Genomic DNA, 24,724 nt, shown 5'->3' with positions numbered 1-24,724 from the left:
ACTGTATTAATGTCCTTACTATATAAACCACAGAGGTCAATAAAAACCCATTTTGTATGGTGAAACTACCACATTGTAATAACACAAGTAATTACACCTTTACCATATCTCAATTGAAAATAAAACCCAATAACTGGACAACTCTCTCAGTTTTTTAAAAACACTTTTGTTTGTTTTTTGTTTTATTTCAGTTCCAACACGATGCTGCTGAACAATAAATGCATTAGTTGGCTGAAACATTGTGTCATGGTTGAACATAGTATATTCTCATGATTGTAAGCAAGTAAAAGCCGTACAAGCTGGGATTCTTTTTACCCATTTAAAAATCAACAATTGTCTGACATTCAGACTCCCACAAAACCAAACCATTTTCACAGCACTGCCATTTGTCACGTACTGTTGCCATGGTTGCAATGAAAAATAACAACCTTTATGAATATTGGAAATGGAGGAGTAGCAGCACACAGTGAATCCACACTAGCACATGCTATGACACTACAAAGAAAGTTGAGTGCACATATCCACAACCAGATATCAAATTCAAGCAAATTTCGATTGGCTATATTTTGATTTATTTATATGCTCACATATTAAATTCCGACAAAGGGGAAAAAAAGCACAGCCGTTAAGTAACGTAAAGTGTCAAGTATGTACCTTAATGTAAACAGTCTCATGTTCACACGTCCTTTTTCTGTCACATTCTTAAAAAGAACAAAACACATATGGGGTATCTTAAGTTTACTTTGATTACACAACTAAGAACCAATGAAAGTTCCTTCTCACAGCGCATTTCTTTCACAGGAATTATGAAATAAAGATTAATTGGTACAGTGATTATTTTGTTATATAAAGCCAAACATGTAAGGCAAACAAATATATCACTGTGGAGGCTGGAAAAAGAGGCTGCTCTTTTTAATATGTAGATAACTTGCAACTAAAAATCCCTTATATTTTTAATATTAAATAATGGTGCCTCAACTTCTCAATACTACTATAAACATCACTTCATGTTGAACTGAAGGAAGACCGTTTTGGTTATATGAGAAAAGAAAGTAAACAATGAATAAATGTAACTATTGATTTGAAAGTAAAATGCATAAAAGCAGAATATGTGGTCATCAGTGCACGATTTATCATTCTTGTTGAAAGAGGAAATGTGGCAAATGGGTCCAACGCCCTTAGCTTCCTGCACACAGAGCTTCCTGAGGAACGGACTACTGCAAAGAGGAGGAGATTGGGGAGGAGACTGTCAAAGAATGTGAGTTTAGAAGAGCATATAGGGATGCAGTATACAAGTGAGCTCTGTAAAAAAAAAAAAAAAAAGAACCAGAATCGACAGCAGGGAGAAGTAGAGAAAAGTTGGGAGAGCTAAAAGAAAGGATAGGGAAAGTGTTTCACAGCCAAGTGTGTGAAAGTGAAACATAACAGTGAATAGCAGAGCCGAGTTCAGCAGACAATATCATCTAACCAAGAAAGACAGCAGGTGATGTGATAATAATAAACAATCTTGTTACACAAGAACCTAAGATCATGAATGTTTACATGAAAATCTGATGTTTTATTGCAGTATAAACAAAATGTCTTGTGTGTCAATAAAATTAAATATGTGACATACCAGCTTTTGCAAACAATTTTAAATTTCATGGGACAAATTTAGATATTCCATGTTCCATTTATACTAAAATACAAGTAACCTACATTTATATTGCCATATAAATATATTTGTGATCAGTTTCAGGAGTTAGCTTTACTTAAAGTACTTTTGTGACCTTCACATAACTTGATTTGAAGGGCATACAGCATGCTATTCTTAGGTTTTTAAGAGTAAACAATATCCATGTATATGACAATATATTACCTTTGGCACACAAAAGAACACATTTTATTAAATATTAGTTATTTTCCTGAGCTCTTTTCCAACCTGTAAGTTAGAAAAGATCTTGAGGTACCGGCTTTCGCTCCGGCGTTTAGGCGATCACCACTAGCTCCGCTGAGAAAGTGTGTGTTTATGTTGGCCTGGTGATGTTTCTGAGTTGTTTTTGTGAGGAATGAACACTATAATACACTTGAAAGCTCAAAAAATTGATTTATAGACATTGCTTTATGTATAGGCCCGTTCAAAAAGTAGTAATCTCTATAATAATGAACTTGCTGTTGAATATGTAATGTTTTTTCTATGACATTTGACTGAGAAAAGCATTTGGACCACCAGCTATAGCACGCCAGTCTGATTAGGTTATTATGCTTTCTTTATAGTTAATATGTTAATAACTTTAAATTCTCTTGTTGCACAAATGCAGGAACTTTACTTGAGACAGTAAGTTTAGAAACTTTGTGAAACTGATTGTTTTCCACAGAAAATAATTAGTTTTAAAAGAGGACTTTCACATCTTAAAATCACTGTTGATCTGGTTAATGATGAAGCTCACATCAAACTGGTTGATCTAAAACCATGCATAAATGCAAGATTCCCCGCCACTTTGTCATGTCACAGTAGTCATGAGACAATGGTAAAAATATGAAGGTCTCAATATTTTTTGGTTCCAAGTCCCAAGCGGTAAACAGTTATTGCACCCTGCCTCTCTCATCCAGCATTCTGCAACCGTGTAGAATTGACAACAACCAAATGATCACTGAACTGCAGCCGCCTGGGCAATTGCAGACGCGCCAACCTTATTCTCAAACGACGATGAGCGGTTTGGATGTTGTTAATATGAACGACAACATATAAACACATCAGCACAACCTCCGCCTGAGTTCAACCACGAATCAATTGATCAATTAGAAATCGATCAGTTCTTATGGTGTTTGACATTTTCTCTGACAAACTGCTTCGTTTTGCTGTTGATTGTAGAAAAATGGAAAAGCATTGTAGCAGACCGAATTGGGCCGGGTGTTGGGTCAGGAGCTCAGTGAACATTTGTTGGTCCTGGGTTCTGGTTTTAGGGGAATAAGGGGAGGGGGGCCGGTGCATGAGACAGTATTAAGGTCTCAGAGGAGCGTAATTCTACTTATAAGTCAGAAAATAACGGGGGGGGGGGGGGGGGGGGGGGGGTGTTGAGGGGTGTTTCTGTTGCTGTTGTTGAGAGTTGTTGGTTCCAGCCTACAGTAACCACAAAGTAAAGGGATTTATAAAACATTATGTCTTAGTGTCTCAGTGCAGGAAGGGGAGAGGAACGCCTAAGTATATACTTTGATGTGTCATTGTCACGAAAAAATGAAATTCGTTTTCTCATAACAAGATAGAGGATCTTGTTATCATGAGAAAAAAAACAAAAACAAACAGAGTAAGCTGTTTTCAGCTTTCGTTATTTTTTCTCTGTATGTTTTTAAACATCTTTTTAAACTGTCTTATGGGCACTTCAGCACTGTTTTCAGTACTGTTTGGTTATTTCTAGGTGGTGAACAACATGCAGTTCGTACTTTCACTTATCATACTATTGTGTATTTGTAGTGTTTATATAAAGCACTCTAGCAAATTTTGTTAAAATGATTGCCCTTCATATTTTATATTGTGGTTTGCTTGATTTAAGTAACTAAATCATTTTCAAAAATATTTAGGTGGATCTTGTTAAAGTTAAAGAATCCAGGAAATCCCGTTGTATGATTTTTAAAAAAAGAATTTGGTAATGGTGGTCAATGACAAAGGTCAAACATTTCCTCGAGGTCAGATCTGCACACACTGTAGCTGCCATTGTGGCCCATTCCTTCAAACAGATCTTCTCAACAGCTGTTTTGTGGCTGTTACTTGGCCACGGAGATTTTAAACTTTCTCCCTAGATTCTCAATTGGATTCAGGTCCAGAGACTAGCTAAGCCACTCTAGTTCTCACTGATAGGAGATATATGATACAATCTCACCATACATGGGTCCTACTTCTCCCTTTTTTATCTGGATGAACAGAAAAGCAGGCCCAAAGCAGGATATTTCTACCCCTCTGCTTCATAGTGGGTATGTGAAACGTTGGACCTCTGCAATGGCTAACCATTGTAAAGTATTATGGTGAACTTTTTTTTGCGACCAATTCCTCTTTCACCATTTTACAATCAATCAATAAAATTGTACAATGTGATTACCTTCATTTTTTAGGTTTTCCAAGCATAGTTAAGCCAAAGTTGTGGCACAACAAAGTTGAATTTATAAAGCGTCAATGTAACCCAAATGCAACAATAAGTGGTGAGCAATTATGCACAAAATTGGTAATTTTCCATTTTACTGCTAGTAGGGCTGCACGATATGAGGAAAACTTGCGATATGCGATATTGGTAATTAATATTGCGATAACGATATAAATTGCGGTATATAAACAAACAGCCAAAAAAAACAAAAACATAATTTCCATTTCACTGCAACAGTTTAAAAATTATACTCCAAATGACCCTTGTCGACGTAGGAGGCAAACATCAAACATAAAAGGGCTCATTTGATTGATCAACAACGTAAACGGGTCCTTCCGATTGGTTAAATGCATAAAGGGATTTATTTCATTTGTTCAATATTTCAAGCTGCCATGAGATTGTTTTAGCACATTTAAGGTAATCATTTATTGCGATTTTTGCCGTCTTTTGCGGTATGCATATTGCACAGCTTGATTTCGCGATGACGATAAATTTGCGGTATATTGTGCAGGCCTAACTGCTAGCATACTTTACAAAAAAAATAAAGTATACATAATCCGTAAATAAAAAGCACTACACACTGGTAAAATTTCAACATAAAGTTTTTTTCAATATCTAAATGTGGCACAGAGACAGCTCTCTTAAGATATTATGGGGTGTTTACACTCCATTCTCTACTAGAGGAAAATGTGAGTGTTGTGCTGTGGCAGAGTGCATGTATGCAGTATGCTGGCACTATTTTGAGATGGACAAGGCGGCTTACAGTATTTCAATGTAATATTAAATTACAAAACACTGTGGGTTCACAATTTTTTCAAATTCATAGTTTGCTTATGCCATACTGGAAAATACATTTTAAATAAGAAAAATGTGACCTGAATAAAGCTAATATTACAAACTGGGTTGAAAAATGATTTTTTTTTCCTTTCATTTTTGTGCTCATCTAAAAAAAGCTTTTGTCATTGAACTGTGGCAACAGCTGTGTATACATTTTATAAATAATAAGGAACATGTGAGGCATGCAAACAGTAGATTAAAGACCTAGACATTTCTGGGTATTTCTTTATTCAAATTGTTGTAAATCAGGAGCATACGAAAAAAAATGCTGTTTCAAAAATACCTCATTTGTGACATGCTACAAGCTCCCTGCTCTGAGCTCTCAGCAACAGGGAGGGGAAGGGGGACGGGGTTACTCCACTCCAACAGCCCCACCCACAACTCAGAGGTGAATTTCTAATGAGATACTGTCACTACTGCCACTCTGCATAAACTATGCATTTTTTATATTAAAGTTTGGATGACAGCAGAACCTTAATCCCAGATGTAAAATTAATCCAAGGCCTGAATGAGAAATTATGAAAGGAAAGATTTGCTCAAAAGGTCTTTCACATGCAGTTTTCCTCATTGTCAAGTCTTACTTTATCTGCCTCAAAACCAATTTATTAGAGCACTTTCACTATATGAAATACAAAAATATAATGTGAACACAAAGGCCTACTAAAAAACTCAACTGCGAGATGAAACTGTGCACCATGGCTGCAGTACCTTGGTCCCCGTGATCTACCAACATGTTTTACAGTTCTCTCTGCGCTGCTTTTTGCTGATTGGCAAGTGTCTCCTCATTCCGAGCTGTAAAACAGGCAGGGTGGTAGATCTTGGGGACCAAGGTCGAGGAGCCCTACAAGACATTAAAGTTCCAGACAGGATGCTATAGCCAGATTTGTGAGGTTGACAAAGAGAACAGTCTCCTGCAAATGCTTTCCAAATACAATGGTCCCTATTCTTCGTTAAAACTACAGTGGTATTTGTAGAAATGTCAAATGAAAAATTTAGACAAATTGTCACGCCCTATAAATAAGAGAGTAAATTATGAAAAACAATAGACAATACTGCAAAGAGAGCTTTCAAATACCAACAACTGTTTACCAACAGCATTTCGTCCTAAATCCACCAAGCACAGAATCTATATGACATAACTATGTCATACTAGCAATTATGACAGCAACAGCTTTATCTATTTAGTATAAATCATTTACACTTGTTTTAGTCTTTCAAGTATGTATACATTATGCTCAACTGTTCAGAATTTGTCTAGGTGATCAGTCTAATTCTACACAGAAAATTGAGCTTGCAAAAAAAAAAAAAACACGCTTGAGAAAAACAAATAACAAGGTCAATATTTACAAAAAAACAATTGAAATACATTCCTAGAACCACTAAATATTACGTAATTGATATGAATTGCGCACAACAAAAAATGGCATAGGCAAACAATCAAAAGAAATTGAAAAAGATTTCAATACACAATAATTTGAAAAAAAGTTGAGATGAAAGTTTAAAAGGTTTATGGATAACTTTATATAGACAAGCAGTAAACAAAGTTGTCCTGGTCATTTCTCAAAAGTGATATGCTTTTAAAAATGTGCCAGTTGGAACATAAGCGATAGACAAAGCAAAATTGTGGTGCCAAAATTGTGGTGCAACTGGACAATACTTTCTTTTCTGAACTATAGGGTGCACAGAATTATAAGGGGCACACCACAAATGAATAGTCTATTTTCAAACCTATCTCATATAAGGCGCACTGAACTATAAAATGCGTTAAGCCAAGCAACAGTCAGAGATAAGTCTGTTAGTCAGTAAGACTTTATTAACTGTGTTCATGGTACTTCTAAAACTTGTTTCTAACACATAAAAAAACTGACTGATACTCCTAAAACAAACATTACTGTGACTTTGCTAACTACCTACCAACCTTGTTAGCCAAACATACAAATAAACAACAGTCCAATGCTACACGTAATCAAGGTCACCATATCTACAATAACACCCAACCCAAAACATTTTGACAGAGCGCCATGTACCTCTCAGAATCGCTGTGACATCAGTGGGCACCATCAGATGTTGTTCCATACATAAGGCGCTCCGTATTATAAGGACCACTATAATTTTTTTTTTTTTTTTTTACAGCTTAAGAGTGTGTTTTATAGTACGAAAAATACAGTCATTTAATATGGCTTGTAGGATCTAGAGGCAACAAGAATAGCTCTTCTGGCCATAAAGGAAGCAAACCAGTTTGCAAAAATGGGTACAATTTTAAAAAGGAATCAACAACTGTCCTTGAGTTATATAGTATTTAGCCTACTCCCATTTTAAAGTCACTTATAAAACTGGCGTGTTAAAGTCTCGCAAACCCCAACATTATTTTGTTACATGTAAGTTACGCCTGCACAATAATTAGCAAATTTATCATTATCGTGATATAAAGCTGTGCAATAAGCATATCGCAAAAGTTGGCAAAAATTGCAATAAATGGTAACCGTAAATGTGCTAAGACAATCTTGTGGAAGTATTTAACGAATCAAATAAATCCCTTTATGCTTTTTTTCCCAATAGGCTGGATTCCTTTATATCATTGACGTCAACACTCAAACAATACCAAATTAACATTGACGATTTTTAATAGTTGATTCGTCAACGCCAACAACTAATTATACATGCACACACATAAACATATATACACACACAGTAAACAGTATGGTAATATTAAATAAAGACAAGAGAATGAACTAGGCGCTTTACAAAAACCAGCTTGGGTGCAGACAGAAAATAGCTGAGTTGTAAAAATCATTTGCTAGTCAAAAGGGGTGACTACATTCTTTGTGTGAATGTATACTACCCAATATGAGGAGAAAACAAAGTATGGTTGTGTATTTGTGAGCAGGGGCATGGGGCCCAACTGGCAGAACTCCTCCCTTTGGTATTTAAGTATGCTTTTGCTTTTCACTTTCATCCCACCCTCACAAGCTCATAGGCCCATCCCATGCAACCCCAGCCCATCACACCCTCCCCTCTTCCTGTTGTTGCATTTCAATGTGAATGGATGGATGAATGGCTGCAGCTGGCCCATCAAAAGGCCAGCCTTGTTGAAGAGCCTTGGTGATTGAGATTCAGACAGGCCACATTACCTCTTCCATCCCCCACCTAACACTTTGTCCTGATGCCTTTGCATTCACCCTTTTTGCTGTTCCTCAACATAGGATAAATAATATGGCATACAGACTCATCGTCCACAGACTTAAAAAAAAGTCTGTGGTTAAAACAACCCCTTAACTGAGTAGCTTAATTATGAAACAAAAACAAAAAACAACTGAAAATCTCTGCATTAAAGCATTCAGTTTAATGAATAAAACTGCCCAAATAGATTATGTTTCACACAACATGTTGTTAGTGATGCATTATGACTTAATAAAAAATTAAAGCAAAATATCTAAATTATTGGATCAATTCTGGTTCAAGAAAGATCTAAAATTGTAAGGGGGAATTACTAAAATGTCAAACATGATTACAATGCCATGAAGTAATGTCAGCATAATTCTACTTTAGACATTAGCAAAAAACCAAAAACTTCCTAAAATCTTAAATGAACATGCTAAAAATCACTTTCCAGTACAGCCTCCCGGTCGTGCTTGCAGTCACATGGTGTCACATTATTGATCACAAGATTTTTAAATTAATTCTTTCTATTTTATAATTCAGAGTGTCAGCCTATATTTAACATTTAAAATGCTCTTTGACATACTGTAAATTCTTGACCATTCACACAATCGCCATGAATCAGCTGATTCTGCAGCGGAAAAAAGTGGCTTTTCATATTCACTTTGCACCAATATGCAACTGTTTAAGGTATAAAGCATTCTAAAGCCGCTTTTTGCCGCTGCAAAAATCAGCTGATTAATGTTGATTTACACAGCTGCACATCAGTACGAGGCTGCTTTTCTCCACTTCAGAATCTGCTGGAATTACATTAATTGCACCATGAGGAGTTACTATAGTCACAAGAGTGTAAACATTGGAGCTAAAGCTCCAGTGTTAAAGGCAAAAATGTTTACTTTTCTTTTTTTCCCCCCCCAGAACTTGTATATATAAATTTCTATCGCCATTATCGCAAGTTATATCGTCATCGCAATATTGATCACTAATATCGCAAGTTTTCCTCATATCATGCAGCCCTACTTTGCGGTAAGGCATTCACTTCTGGTGTATCTGTCATCACCTTTAACAATATTTGTCACTATTCTCGGTTCTTGCATTACTTTAAAAGTTGAGAAGAAAGTAAATGGGATAAAAATATACTTCTCTCAAAAAATGGTATGGTGTATTCTAGTCTTAAAGTACTAAGGCAGGTGGCACAGAACATTTCATCTTAGTAACATACTGAAATTGAAAAATACTACGTCCCTTATTTATTAAGACACATCCATGATTTTATCCTAACATTTAAAAAAGGTTCTAGAAAAAAAACCCCAATGACAACATAGGAGAAACAAACTGAAATATGATAGAGCTAGGAAGTAAGAAAACTTGTCTTTTCATTGACATCTTAAACAAGCTGGACAGAGCAGGACATAGCTGCCCAAAGGGGCAGATTACTCAGACTGCCATCAGCTCCAGAGCTGACTAACAAAACCTTAGGATGTTTTCAAACTTATGAATGAATTGTAAAATTACCCAGAGGCCTCCTGCAAAGTAGAACTTCCAATCAAACACCAAATGTCCCCACATTGAAGACCTCTAAAAAGAAAATTCTTGCCCTGGCTGACAAATGTGATCACTTGTTTTACTAGAACTGCCTGAGGCTCTCTACAGATACAGATACAGTTCTATATTTCATAAGAAATTTAAACTTACATAATGTCTTCTGTTAGTTAACCTTGTATTGATGGAAAAAAAAGAATGATCCAAAAAATTAAAAGTAATGAGAAAAAGCGGCTGGAAGGCTCGGTCAGCTGCGTGCAGGACTGGCGGATGGGAAACCAGGGTTCCTTTCCCAGGGGGCGTAATCCATTGACTGTACAAGAAAACTGGACTGAGTAAGTGTGATGTCACCCATAGAAAGTGAAAAGAAGCCAATTCAGTCACCTTTTTTCATCGATACATTCTTCTGTAATATGTTGAAACCAGATGACAGTGATTGGTTTGAGTCAGTCTGAGTCAACATTTCTATGGCAAATACTGAAAGCGGGCTTGGGCAAATTTGTCAATTAAACATCAAGGTGGGGGCCAGCGGGCACCACATGTTTTTAGTGAATAACTTGCAATAAAGAAAAATATCGTGAAAGAATTAGGATTAGCAAGTACATTTTAAAAAGGTAGAATTCTGACAGATATAATGACTGAGTAATAGCTGTTTATTTCTCTATAAAAGGGTATGGGATTTTGGCTTTTTGATGCCAGTGGGTACTTCCTGTTTGGAACGTGAGGGGAAAGGGATCGCTCAGTCCCATGCTCTTATACAGTCAATGGCTAAATCCAGTGTGGGTTCTTAGACAAGACCCTTCATTCTACAGCCTAAATATGTAGCCACAAGGGGGCCCGGGTCTGGATCTCCCTGTGCTGGTCCCCAGCTCAGATAAAATACAGGAAGAGTATCTGGCATAAAAATCTCAGCCAAACCAAATGTGCGGATCAGTGAAAGCTGATGAGGACAGATAGCTTTCTATTTTTTAATATTTCGACAAAAAGAAAAAAATCTAAATTGTAGTTATTCATAGTACTTTTCTAAATTGTACTTAAATCTTAATGCAACCAACTTGCCTGACAATAACGTGGTTATTAAGAGGTAAAATTAAAATCATACAATTGGATCACCAATAAATAAAACACAAGTTACCAGCTTTATGGTGCTATCATGATGAAACAAAAATGTTTGCAAAATATCCTCCAAAACAATACATCAAAAAATCTAAATTCCCATAATCAATAATAGTCATGGTAATAATTGTGTTACTTTTCAAAACTTTTAATTAAAATGGTCCAGGGTTTGAAGTACATTTCAGTAAAAGGGGAAGAATGTTTTTATTGAGAAACGGTTCCCTTTGGTGGTTGAGACATTTAGCACAGAGAAAAAGCTGCAAAAAACGTTAGCACAGAAGCTCAGCAGAACCTAATGAAATCCAAAACATCATCAACCATCAGCACTTCCTAAAACCACGTATGAGACTATGCAGTACCCCAGGGAAACAGTAGGCCCGCCATTTTGTTCCATTTCCCTTTGAAGATAGGGAAGGGGGCAAAGAACCAGGATAAATTTCCGAAAGCTTCAGCTGACATTGGATTATTCACTAAAACTGCAGGGAAGCAGTCAAACATGCATATAACTCAAACATACAGCACAGGAAGAGTCTATACACAAGCAGGAAGAGGCCAAGAGAGTCAAGAAACAGGAGTAGCCATGCTTGTTTACCTAAAAGGACCACACTCTAAGCGTGGGAGGGGGAGGGGAGAGCCTTCAGAAACCAAAGCAGACTGGTGGCTAAAGACTTATCCCTCTTACAACATCCACAGCTACTCATTTAGTTCAACTCCTAAAATACAACTTTGATCTTCTAGAGTACAAACAGCACAAATCTGACCCCACTGCAATGTCATATACATATTACATTGAAATGCATTGTATTTTTTTATTATAAAAAATAAAATGAAAAACAAAAAATGTACCAGTAACACAAATAGAATAACCAATAATGCCCTACAAAACTAATAAAAACAAAGTATTTTCTACATATTTATATAAAAAAATGTAGCTTTACAAAACCAACTTACTGTTCAATCTGACTAAACACTCTTCATTCGCTTTCACTTCTATCCCCTCGCTGTTAAACCTATTCTCTAGTTTCACGACCTTTTGACTGACTTATGTGTGCAAGCCTACTGAAAGCCAGATAAACAAATACAAGGTAATCTCTTACTTCAGTAGATTTGATGATAAAAGTACGCTCCCTGTATTGGACCATATTTAAAAAGGGAGAAAAAAAGAAACTATACACACATTATTACTTAGAGGACACCTTTATCAAAAGCTATTTTAAGTTAGTAACACACATTGGACTAAAATATACACTTGACCATATCTGATACAAGTCTTAAAGCCCGCTCACACCGGGACGAATTTCGCCGGTGATTTTCGCCAACGTTTAACGCCTCGTGACTAAACAAAGGGCCCCAATGAGAGTGTGCACACCGACGCGAAAAAACGCCACGCGTCAAAGCGTCAAAAAAAAAAAAAAAAAACGCCTCGGGTTCGTTTTTTTTTTTCGACGCGTCGCGTCGAAATCTACTCGACCAATGAGAATGGCGCTTTTGCTCACGTGTCTGGAGCTTCTGAAGTTACAGTAAAACACAACTTGGGGGCGCTCAAACACAAAACTGCCTTGCTGAGCACACATACCAGCGAAGAAGATAGACGCCAAGTAGCATCTACACAGCCGCGAAGCAATAATGACGGACATTCTAAAACATCCCCGAACCAAGCACCAGTTGGAGCTACTGGTGCTTGAAATATTCATGTTTTCTTTGTTTGATTCTGACAAGCGTGTAAGTACTTGCTCTCTTCTTCTGAGTGAAAAGCGACTTTAAGAAGCGTAAAGTTGCGCAGCGCCACCTTGTGTACAGGAGTATTTCTGTTTACATTAAGCGCCATCTAATGTCAGGGAATGAAATTGCATGTTCGCTCGGCTCATCGTCAGCGAAAATCGCCTGGGTGTGAACACAAAAAACGTGGTGAAAAACGCTGGCGAATAACGCCTGGCGAATATTCGTCCCGGTGTGTACGGGCCTTTATGTGATTCAATTTCCACATTTCTCGCGGAGTGCAGTTTGAGTGAGCTCAAGGGGGTTCCTAAAATGTTTGTGATGCTAATCCCGACTTGATGTAAAACAGCCAAGTATGCTAAAGTCACATTAACAGACATAAACAAATCCAAGTTCATAGGACATCTACATAAATCAGTGAGATCCATTTGTTAAATACAGAATGCCATCAGTTAAAAATAATGTGGGAAAAACCAAATAACAAAAATCTGAACAGACTTTTTTCCATGCCTCTCTTGTGACTTTTGCACCCAAAAATGTTTTTGATGCTGTTGCAGATGGGGGCCATGGTTCGATTTTTAAGCAACTCTTCCAGAAACAGGAGAAAAATCTCAAAACTAGCAGCCAGACAGAAGGTTAAAAACAAGGCAATCTGAACTGCAGTTGAAATGTCCGCCTTTCTGACAGAAAATGATCAAATAAACCACAAAGGTTCAAATATTTAGCCATTAAAACAAGGCAAAAACATGTTGGGCAAAAAGCTTGTAGCCAATGAGGTATGCATCACTACCCCTGCAGTGAAGTCAACATGAACGCCTAAAAAACAGCCACAACACATAGCATCTTGGTGGAAAACACCATCATCCCCACTGCAGTGTTTTCAACATTGACGGTGCTGCATCAGAATGGAGAGCATCTCCCTGATTTTACTTTCCTTCAGCGCTTCACTCCAAACCCTGCCATGTCATCATGTTGCTCTTTTTATGTCATTTTACGCAGTAAACAATCCCTCTACAATTGTCCTTTGATCCACCTTAGTAGGAAAGCAGTAAATTGTGAGTGAAACAAGCAAATGACCAAACAAACAACATACCATGTTATCAGCTTGATGATTTAAGCAAGCCTACAAATCATATTGATTCTAGTATATTCTAAGTCATCGCCTGTATAAAATTTTTAGCCCACATTTCTAAACATTAGAGCAATACTTTATAGCCAAAACCTTATCATTGAAACCCAACTGGAAAAACAGTAGTACGTTATATCAACTGCTAAATCAGCACTGCCTCTGCATCATTAAAAGGGAAATAGGTCAACATTTGGACGTTACACGGAGCAATCTCATGAGAAATATGGTGTTAATTATTGTCTGGGTAGTAGATGAACCCCCTCCTTAATACTTCTAGATACAGTATAGACTGATTATAGCACTAAATATTAAAAACAAAATAAAATTAGCCTCCCTTTAGATTTTAGGGGGGAAACATGCAAGCCAAAAATATCAGTATTTCCCAAAAATGACTGATGTGTGAATGTATGCAGTAGTAATTGTTTAGTAAATATTTACAAAAAAAAAATCATCCTTGTTCTATCATATTTATTTTACCATGCACTAAAATGATCCGTCCATGCAAGAACAAGATCAACCTAATGATAATATAGGTATAAATACATTTTTTATTTCTCACAGATATGTTATTTGTATTCCTCCCGACACAACCCTGCTTAGAAATATCACATACTTAAGAATCAAAATAGGGTATTTGAGAGGAAATACGTGAGCTGTTTTATTATATAACTATGAAACTTGCATATAATTCTAGCAATGTAAAATCTATAAATAAATGATCACATCCATTGCACGTTGACCTTAATTGTAGCATATTTAAACCATGTCAAGCAGCAGAAATCGGTTTGTTGTTGTTACCAGCATGCAGGGGCAGATGGGACTCACCTCTCTGTCTCTGGTGGATTTCCAAGTAAATCAAATAGATATCCAAATATTAAACGTTTAATCTATGTCGCAATGTTTCTGGGGGATGCTGGGTAGTCCCATTAGTAATAGTTGGTGGGATTTAAGGTCCGAAGACATCCGCATAAAGTCGCGACGACCATCGCAGCCAAAATAAAAAAAGAAAAAAGAAAAATAAAAAGCTAACCAGGATAGAGGCTAGCGCTAGCTTGTTAAACCCGAGAAGAGCAACAAACAGACGTCCAAAGGGAAAAAAAGTAAAATATCCTCAAGATTTCGTTAACGGCGCAGCAATTTCACCTTCACCACAACCTAAGAATGTTTAGGAATCCATTGGTATGTCTTTAGGCTAGCCATGGTGGACGTAAACCTTCAAAAGACCATATTTTTGTTTCGCTTTAATCCTCTCAGCCAACCCATTCGAGCGGTTATCGAAGCGGCCTTTGACTTCAGTGTGTAGCTGGGACGGAAACACGTCCGGGATGAAACGAGCGCTCTGATTGGTGGTTCCGCTGAAGGCGGATCCCTTTCCTTTGGATCGAGAAACGGACGCCATTTTGGATCCTCAAAGGGTGCAAATCTGCATTCAAAGTCAGGGCACGTTGAACTCCAACGTGGCCGAATACAACACGCAGTTTCAAACACAACTGACCAAGCTCCATGATATAGTTGGAAAGCCAAGAAAACGAAATGGAGCGCAGGCAAAGGGTCTACTCGTTTTTATGTTTGTGAACGCATAGCGCTTTTCATTTAAGCCTCCAGGTTGTGTGTTGGTTAAAATATCCACATGTGTGAATGCGCACAAATCCGACTGAGTCTAATTTTTCTCCATATGGATTGTATACAGGGAACGTGGCACATCATACATTTTTATTACATAATTATAAATAAATAATTTTCCAGCAAGCTTATTCCTCAGTCCGACAAAACCCACTCTAATCCGAGTTACCATAATAAAATGAGAGATTATATTTTGTGGCGAATCATTTGTAAATGTTGAGTCCTACAGGCGGCGCAGAAACACAAATAACCCGCCGTGGGGCGTGAATACGACGTTTGACGGTGATAGATGACATATAGTTTACCTCAAACGGGATGCACTGGACCATAAAACTAACGTACCTAAAGATTTAGCGCAACGGGAAGAGATGACACGCAGACGTTTATTGGCTAGAAACAACAACCCTTCTCTTATTGGGTCAATGAATATGCCAGTCAAATTGAACTGCAAACGTCCCAATTCAACACTGCTGTGACTGTTTACAACTTGGGTGGCGGTAAAATGGAACAGTCTCCGAAATGCTTCGGAAAAGAAGAATGTAAATAAAATATTTGAAACTAATAATTTATTCAATTTGAGCTTGGAAGATGAATAATGTACATTTCAATTGTGCAATATGTGTGATTATAAATTGAAACGAAAGCGTAATTAGCTTTTATCGCGGATTGTGTTCCACAAAAACAACTCTAGCAAAGCCAAAGAAACCGTCATTTACTGAACAATGGCGCTCTCTGGCGGACAGTCCTTGCACTACAATAGTTTATTCTGATTTTACACAGTTGATGACTAAAGTTGCGGATTAATATATGAAGAAACTTATATGTTGTGTTTTTTTTCCCCCCCACATGTTGAACTTGATGCATTTGAGTTTTGGAAATCCTGAACACCTGGTTTATCCTATTTTATTTTCTAGCGTATGTCCAACTTGTCTTTCAAACTCCATGTCAGTAGGTGGCAGTAATGCCCACAGTTTCTGTCTGAAAACTGTATATGACGTCCAAGAAGGAGGGAGCTCCTCTGTTTCTGTTGAATAATGCTAGCTGAGACTTAAAGCTACGATGATAAACAGCGTTTCACAACCACTAGTTTGAGCTTTATGGACGATCTACGGCTATGTCGTCGCGGATAAAGATTTAAAGCTCATTCTGGAAGAGACCGTGCACCATGTCAGCTTTGTTGCAACACTGTGCTGGCGTCAGTAGGAAATGCAGCAGATGTTTTTGGACGCCCTCGAGACGAAACTTGCATTATTATACGTTAGCTTCGAGGCTGACATCCAGGGTCACAGTGAAACATGTCCTGTTCAGCAATGCGTTTGCTAGGAAGACGCTGGTTTCCATGTCAGAGCGGACTTTCAAAGGTCAGCCACAGGAGAAACTCATTCAGGTAAGGCAGACATCAATCCAATCTGCACTCTGACAATCAATGGATGTGGAGACATGATGAGTGGCTGTAGTGTCCCATATTCATGCATTGTGTTCTAAAAAAAAGGTCAGTCTTGTAGATGTTGTTTTGTTTTACATGTTTGAATTGATTCTTGTCTAAAATGTCACACACACCAGGTCTCTGCAGCCCTCAGGATCAGAGTTAATAAAAACATTTCTGTAGAGAACATGCATCCACAAGTCTTTTTTTCTTTGTGCTTTAAAGAAAATGTTTTATGAAGAAGTTCAAAGCAAATATAAAGACTGATATATTAATAGGGAGACAAGAAAGATAGGCAAGATTAATTGATATTCACTTTTTTGTCCAACATATGTTCAACATTTGTGCTGATTTATTGTAATTCTCTACAAATGCTGTTGGTATATATTCAAAAAGGAGTTTGGACTAGTCTATACGTTGTTAATGACTCACTCGGATGAAAATTGTGCTTTTGTTGTTTTTTGGCTTTTTTTGTGGCATTTGTTTCCGCGATGGAGGACATGAAAATTAAGATTAAAATTGCATCATGAGAAGTTCTTTTTTCAAATCATTGTGAATCAGGAGCAGACTAAAAACGCCGTTTGAAAAAAGCCGTTGTAGGGACGTAGGTGCTGCAGTTGGCGAGCCACCAGCTCCCTGCTCCACTTCATTCTGATGCATCCACTTGCAGACAAATAGATCCGTGTACGTCGCTGTTTTCCTCCTCTGACATCTGGCTCAAAACTGTACGGCTGGATGGATCCAAAATTTTTGTTGCACCAGTAATGTTAGGTTGGGGGCTGTAAGATAGTGAGAGAGAGTGTATGATGATGATGATGGGAAATGAGGACAGGCTCAGTCTGCACTAGTATTCCCGCTCATAACTCAGAAGTGAATTTCTGATGAACTCCTGCCACTCTGCAGAAACTATGTCCTAGAAAATGATCCAGGTCTTTGGGGTAAAAACAGCATAATAATAATTAAAAGACTTTTACAACAGATCAAAAGACGATCGAAGTGGGTCTTTAATCTTCATCCAAAGCCCCTTTTTGAACTTTGCATGTTGTCTTTCATCGTTATACTTTTATGTTTATTTTTTTTTAATTCATTAGTTTAAAAAATAAATAAATAGAAGGGATTTAAAAGAAAACCTTCTGTTGCACTCAAGTGGAATCGTGTTTTGCTTGTTCTTTCACAAAGACCTTCATTAACAAATGAAATTTCTGTCGTCCCTTCTTTCCCCCTCCAAATTTCAGAGTCTCCTCCACAGACCTTTGAGTCCTGGCATGGTTGGGCTCGGTAAAGAGTTAATCCGGAACAATCTATTAAGGAACCCCATTGGTTTGATAAATCTATTAGGTGAGGATTCACTTCACTGCATTTTTGTTACATTTTTATTTATTTTGTCATCCTGCTCATGGAGACTTGATGAATCAAAGGTAACCCTTTTGTTTCAGGGGCGACAACATTTTTCAGCACATCTCGGTCTCAACAACAGAAAAACAAAAATGATGGGCCAAAGAAAAAATCGCCTGAAGAAGATGAAGGTATGAGATCAAGTCATTCTGCCCTCTTAACACATTTTCTTTTTAAGCGTCGCACTAGTGTTCCCTGATTTCTCCTTCATCCTCACCTGTTAGAGGAGAAGAAGCGGCGTGAGCAGGAGGACCAGATGTACAGAGAGCGCCTGCGGACTCTCTTCATCATCGCCCTCATCATGAGCCTGCTGAACTCCATCAATACCAGCGGAGGCAACATCTCCTGGAACGACTTTGTCAACGAGATGTTGGCCAAGGGAGAGGTGTCACGTGTGCAGGTTGTTCCTGAGAGCGACATCGTGGAAATCTACCTTCATCCCGGAGCTGTCATCTTTGGAAGGCCTGTATGTTTCCTGGATGTTTTTTTACAAGCAGACGATTGCTCTCTGAATCGCCAGAAGCTTGTAGGGGTTCATGTGGCTTACTTTCCCTGCAGAGACTGGCCCTCATGTATAGGATGCAGGTTGCCAACATTGACAAATTTGAGGAAAAGCTGAGGGCAGCTGAGGAAGAGCTGAATATCGACACCAAAGACAGAATTCCAGTGTCCTACAAACGTACAGGATTTTTTGGGAAGTAAGAAAATGTTTGTTTTTTTTCCTCAGAGAGCAGACTTTAAATCAGCACATGACTCTTTCTTCTGGACTGCAAACATTTTTCTCTTCTCTCTGTGCAGTGCGGTCTATGCTCTGGGGATGGCTGCCATTGGTGTGGCTATCCTCTGGTACATCTTTCGTCTGGCTGGTATGGGGGGCAGAGAAGGTGGCTTTAGTGCTTTTGTGAGTAACAAAAGTATTCACTGCAGCCTTTTAGTTTGGCTGGAGACTAATCGAAGTTGACTGTAAACTCAACAGAATCAGCTGAAGATGGCCAAGTTCACCATAGTGGACGGTAAATCGGGTAAAGGTGTGAGCTTCAAAGATGTCGCAGGAATGCACGAGGCTAAAATGGAAGTGAAGGAATTTGTCGACTACCTAAAGGTGAGACGTTGTCATTCATTTAGGACATTTTCCTTCTGGATACGGCTCACACTCTCTGGACGTGGAATGCATTTTAAGAAGACAGAGATCAGTTTGTTGAAGTTTAAATAGCTTTTCTAGCAAAGTCTTTTGTATCTCACAAAAAATCTAGAGTAGATTAAGTGGATATTTGTGTTTATTGATAGAGTCCAGAACGTTACCTTCAGCTGGGGGCAAAAGTCCCCAAAGGCGCGCTGCTACTCGGTCCTCCCGGATGTGGCAAGACCCTGCTGGCCAAGGCTGTCGCTACAGAGGCCCAGGTCCCCTTCCTGGCCATGGCTGGCTCTGAGTTTGTGGAGGTTATCGGAGGTGGGTACCAATATCGCCAATAATACGGCCTAAGCTAATAACTATGATAGATAGGTATAATACAAAAGCACAATGTCAGAATAAGTCCTTTTATAGGACTTGTGGCTTTCAGCAGTGGTTCTGAATTATGGGTATGTGTGGCTCTTGGAAGTCCCAAGGCTTTTGTAATTTCTGTTATAGATTACACTCACTGCATGAACATTTTCACTGTATGGTCTCATCAAGCGGTCCAGGATTTTGCTTTTCCTGCAGGCCATCTGTGGCCGTGCAGGTGTGCCCATGTTTTACCTGCAGACAGCCCGGATCCACTTGTAAGGGCAGTTTTGACTAAGGCCTTAGGAAGTACTTTACTGAAGAAAACTTCATTGAAACATTGTGAGCCACTGGCCTAGAAGACCACAGAAGCAGATCTGTTTTTTGTACTAACTCATGCAAAGCCGCTCAGTAAGATTCACTGTTTCAGTGAACAAAGTGAGCAGGATTAACGCTCTGACCCCGTGTTGCTTTCATGCAGGTCTCGGTGCTGCGCGAGTCAGGAGTCTATTCAAAGAGGCCCGCGCACGAGCGCCCTGCATTGTGTACATTGATGAGATTGACGCCGTAGGCAAAAAGCGTTCCACCAACATGTCTGGCTTTTCCAACACGGAAGAGGAGCAGACTCTCAACCAGCTGCTGGTAGAGATGGATGGTCAGTAAATAAACATCAAAAAGCCTCTTAAGGCTGCAGATCGACATAAAGTCCTCTTGTTTTTGCAGGAATGGGAACAACAGACCACGTTATAGTCCTCGCCTCCACTAACAGAGCAGACATCCTAGATAATGCTCTAATGAGGCCCGGCAGGCTGGACAGACACATCTTCATAGATTTGCCCACTCTGCAGGTGCTGTCATACTCCCTTTTATTCGGGTTTATGTTCAAAAAGCTTGGTCAGAAAGCAAACTTTTTCATGCACGTTTCAGGAGAGGAAGGAGATTTTTGAGCAGCATTTGAAGATGCTGAAGCTGACGCAGCCCGCTGACTTTTACTCCCTGCGCCTGGCAGAGCTCACCCCGGGATTCAGTGGTACGTGTACATGAACTGCACCGTCACCTGCATCTTTAACCCTAGAGCACTATCGCCGGGTCATTTTCACCCGAACAAAACTATTGACATGAATGTCAAGGAGTCTGTGCCTTCACCAGGGAAGTCTCACACTTTTTAAGGAATTTTTCGTTCTCAAATTCCTTATTTTTCAGTAATTTTTGAGCACATTTTTAGGAACTTCCTACGTTTTTTCTTTTTCATGTTGTTACACATACCACAGTTGAAAATAAAAGAAAACCACTTTAATTTATCATATGTTGTCATGTTTTAATCTATTTTTCATGACAAGTACTTTTTGTTAGGTATATTACATCAAGTAAAAATTAGCCGGCAAAAGCGTTCAGCAGCTACAACAAAATAAGGCTTTATTGATTGAATGACATTCTTAAAGCTTGTGGTGCTTTTAGAATTATGTATTTTTCTGCATGAGTACAATTATCATTTGATTTGATTTGACAAAATTAATGAATGTCTTAATTTATTAATATAAACAAATCAGTTGTATTAGGCATCATTTTAGCAGAATTACCCCAGTCGTGACTAAAATGGCAAATCATTTATTAATTTTTTTCTTTATTGTTCTGTTTCCTTTAGTTTTTGTTATTTTTATAGGGACTCATCTTTTCTTAGTTTTCTGTTCTCTTTTATCTCTTGAGGTGCTTCGTCCTCTTTTTCATCTCCTGGTCATCATTTCAGCTATTTAAAGCAACAGTGTTTCAGCAAATGAAAGCATTAAAATACATTCATTCATTTGGTCTTGAATTTCCTTAACTCGTGGTAGATTGTAGGGTGGGCTTTTCCATAAAGCTTTAAAAACATCTCATTTGTTCAGCTAAAGATATAACTCTCCTATTCTCCTTATGGAAATAGCTATCATTCTTTGATGGGTGGTCCATCTGTTCATCCATTGCTGATGTGTTATCATTCTACATAAACCTGGAAAGTGTAAACCCACACAGGAAACCCAGATCTGGGCTTTTTTTCTCCACAGGTGCAGACATTGCCAACATCTGCAATGAAGCGGCTCTGCATGCTGCCAGAGAGGGTTTAAAGTCCATTGATACTTTCAACTTTGAGTATGCAGTGGAGAGAGTCATAGCAGGTACAGTGATCCCAGTAGTTTGGAGTAAAGCAACCCTTTGTAGGCGAGAAAGCTCTGCAAGTTTGTTTGTTTTATTCCAGGGAGTGTGAAGAAGAGTAAGATCCTGTCTAAAGAAGAGCAGAGGGTGGTGGCCTTCCATGAGTCTGGACACGCATTAGTGGGATGGCTGCTCGAGCACACGGAGGCCGTGCTGAAGGTGTAAATAACTCTGAATATGTCCAGCATGGAAGTGTGTTAGCAAGTCGTATCTCTTCTACATTGAAGTTCCTTCAATCACTTTATATTTTAATCTAAACAGTCTGAGTTTAAGCTGCTACAACAGACCCAGGGGAAAAGGTAGAATTGTCTGACGTGGTACTGGCATTTAGGGGAGGGGCTTGCTTTATCAAGCATTTGATTGGTTGGAATAACAGCAAACCAGCAGACCTGACTTCCCGCAGCAGTAAAGTTAAAGGATGTTACAGGGAGTCTTTGTAACCTGCAAAGTTCATCCAACACTAAAGTTTGAAAAAAAACTAAAAGCCGTCTGAACTCAGACTTCATTAACTTGTTTTGAGATCTTTAAAAACAACAACAAAAGTTTGGATTTTTATTTATTTATTCTGACTTTTAAAAATGTCTGACGAAAGGGCGCTAAAATTGGATTTGTTTTTCAGGTGTCCATCGCGCCTCGTACAAACGCCGCCCTTGGATTTGCTCAGATGCTGCCCCGTGACCAGTATTTGTTCACCAAAGAGCAGTTATTTGAGCGCATGTGCATGGCTTTGGGTGGAAGAACTGCAGAGGCCATAACCTTTAACAAAGTCACCACAGGTACCATCTGCATTCCCCTGCTCACCTCTGTGTGTGGGTTCTGTTCAAAACGCTGTAAAGCCTCATCTTTTTGCGTCTTCAGGAGCTCAGGACGACCTGCGCAAGGTGACCCGGGTGGCGTACTCCATGGTGAAGCAGTACGGCATGTGTGACAGTGTCGGGCAGGTCTCGTTCCCAGAAACAGAGGAGCAGGGGGCTGTTGGACGCCGGCCTTTCAGCCAGGGCCTACAGGAACAGATGGACCATGTGGGTTCCACAACTGGAGTATTCCTTAGTTGCTTTGAAAAGTGCTATAGAAATAGAGATTGACTTGCTTTGACCTAAACCTTAAATGTTCTCAGGAGGCTAAGATGTTGATAGCCCGGGCCTACAGACACACAGAGAAGCTGCTTCTGGACAACAGAGACAAGCTCACACTGGTCAGTTGTTTGCTTTCTTTGTATTATTATTAATGTTTATTAACCCTTACTAGCCCTGGGGCTTTTTGAGCATTTGTTTTGCAACTTTACAATTTGCTCTAATAATTTTTTATTATTTTTTTTGAGACGATGCTTGATATCCATCTTTTTAGTCCAACCCCACCTTCTTTCTTTAGAGATATTTTTCATTATACTCTACAATCACTCCACAATGATGCTGAAATTGTCTAGAAAAGTTCATTTCAACTGCAAAAATGACAAATCGAGAATAAACTCTTTTTTTTTTTTAAAGTTTGTAACAAAAATCAAACATGTTCAGACAAAATAAAAATGTATAAATCCAAAAACAAAGCCAAGTCAAGGTCAAAACAAAATGTCAAAAAAAAAAGATGTCGCTCCTCTAAACTATATACGATGTTTCGAGGATTTATTCTAAGGCATGGGGGTTGAACCTCAGGCTTGGAGGGCCTGCTGCTTTTCCAGAAATCCTGCCTTATCTGCTGCTCATTACCTGGATCAGGTGTGTTTAGCCAAAAAGGAGCACTGGGACACCGCCGCTCGTGACCTGGATTCTGACACCCCTGCTCTAACGGGTATCACAATTAGGTCATAACTCTAGTTATTTTGGTTTTAAACCAAACATTTGAAAGCTAAAATCTTTTTGAAACCTTCCGAATTTTGAGTAAAACAAAACTAATGTGGGGGGTTGGTGTCATTCCTGCGTTACTTTAAACTGCCGATGTGATTGGCTCAAACACCTATGAGTTCAGAGACTAAAGGTTAAAAAATGTGATGGTTTCTGTGATGGTTTCTTTCCAGTTGGCCAACGCTCTTCTAGAACGCGAGGTGGTGAACTATGACGACATTGAAGCCCTGCTGGGCCCCCCCCCTCACGGCCCCAAGAAGATGATCTTACCTCAGAGCTGGGTGGAGGCTGAGCGGGACAAGCAAGACACGGGAGAAGACGAACCGCGGCCACCCCCCCGCAAACACAGACAGGACGACGTCAATCCTGAATTGGTCTGAGTTCAAACCCAATAGTTTCCAGACTCTTCTCAGACTGGTCTGATGGATTGTTGTAGGTTTAGAGGATGGCATGAAGCAGCTTTCCAGCAGCAGCTCTGTTTGTGACGTGTGGAGCTTTTCTGAATGAATCTTCTTCAGTAATGCTCATGCTTGGATTCTGTGTGCTCGCTGCAGCTGATACATTAGGCCATAATAACATTTTAAACAAGCTGTCTCTATTTGCAGCAGTTTCTGGATCCAGCACTTATGACATCCATCTGCTCTGATTTTCCAGAAATGTTCAGGAACATAGTCAGGTTTCGAGTAAAATAATTTATTTTGAAAGGATTTTTGCAACATGTGACTGTAAAGAACATTCTAAAGGCCTTTTTATTGTTCCTTACCTGACAGACAAATTTGTCAGCTAAAGAATCTCGCAGAGAATTTGTAAGTTATTTTAAAAATTAAATGGAATTCATTTTCATCCTATACAAAAGAAACCATTCAAAGATGGTATGTTGTTGAGCAAACTGATGCACACTGTGCTCTTGGTTCCACATAAGGATGAGTTATTGTCTTTATTTTGGAATCAAACTTTAGTTTTACAAATAAAACATCTACAAGCAAACGTCTACAAAAAATGGAATTTTTTTTTTAAGTGAATCATTATTTCATCGTTCTCCATTTCTGACTCATTTGTCAAAATTTTCTTTGTTTCACCCTTTTAGCTCGTAATTTTGTGATATTTTTCCTTCATTCAACTCTGGGCCTATTTTGATAAATCAAA

The 24,724-nt window shown here is 38.6% G+C and overlaps 2 protein-coding genes across 4 annotated transcripts in view; one reads left to right on the top strand and one right to left on the bottom strand.

Annotated features, from left to right (window-relative positions):
• ankrd11 (ankyrin repeat domain 11) overlaps window positions 1-15,260 on the bottom strand; it is a 103,327-nt gene extending 88,067 nt beyond the window's left edge. For 2 of the 3 annotated variants that reach the window (XM_023953418.2, XM_011490010.4), the window contains exon 1: window positions 14,446-15,260. The gene's annotated coding sequence lies outside the window, so the exon portion shown is untranslated. The remainder of the gene's footprint in view (window positions 1-14,445) is intronic. The other variant, XM_011490002.4, reaches the window with a different exon arrangement.
• Window positions 15,261-16,206: 946 nt separating this feature from the next.
• On the top strand, window positions 16,207-24,578 carry spg7 (SPG7 matrix AAA peptidase subunit, paraplegin). Its single transcript, XM_004067132.5, has 17 exons — window positions 16,207-16,630; window positions 17,905-18,007; window positions 18,106-18,195; window positions 18,289-18,530; window positions 18,623-18,762; window positions 18,863-18,965; window positions 19,041-19,166; window positions 19,352-19,514; window positions 20,029-20,202; window positions 20,271-20,395; window positions 20,475-20,577; window positions 21,590-21,700; window positions 21,781-21,896; window positions 22,357-22,513; window positions 22,596-22,759; window positions 22,855-22,932; window positions 23,752-24,578. Exons 1-17 carry the CDS (start codon window positions 16,409-16,411, stop codon window positions 23,956-23,958), a joined length of 2,424 nt encoding a protein of 807 aa, XP_004067180.1. The 5' UTR covers window positions 16,207-16,408; the 3' UTR covers window positions 23,959-24,578.
• Window positions 24,579-24,724: the final 146 nt, after the last annotated feature.

This window comes from Oryzias latipes, chromosome 3 (genome assembly GCF_053564925.1).
Source record: "Oryzias latipes strain Hd-rR chromosome 3, Olatipes_Hd-rR_3.1".
In the NCBI taxonomy this organism is placed as follows: domain Eukaryota; kingdom Metazoa; phylum Chordata; class Actinopteri; order Beloniformes; family Adrianichthyidae; genus Oryzias; species Oryzias latipes.
Note: the sequence above shows the minus strand (reverse complement) of the source record. Positions and strands in the feature narration are given on the sequence as shown.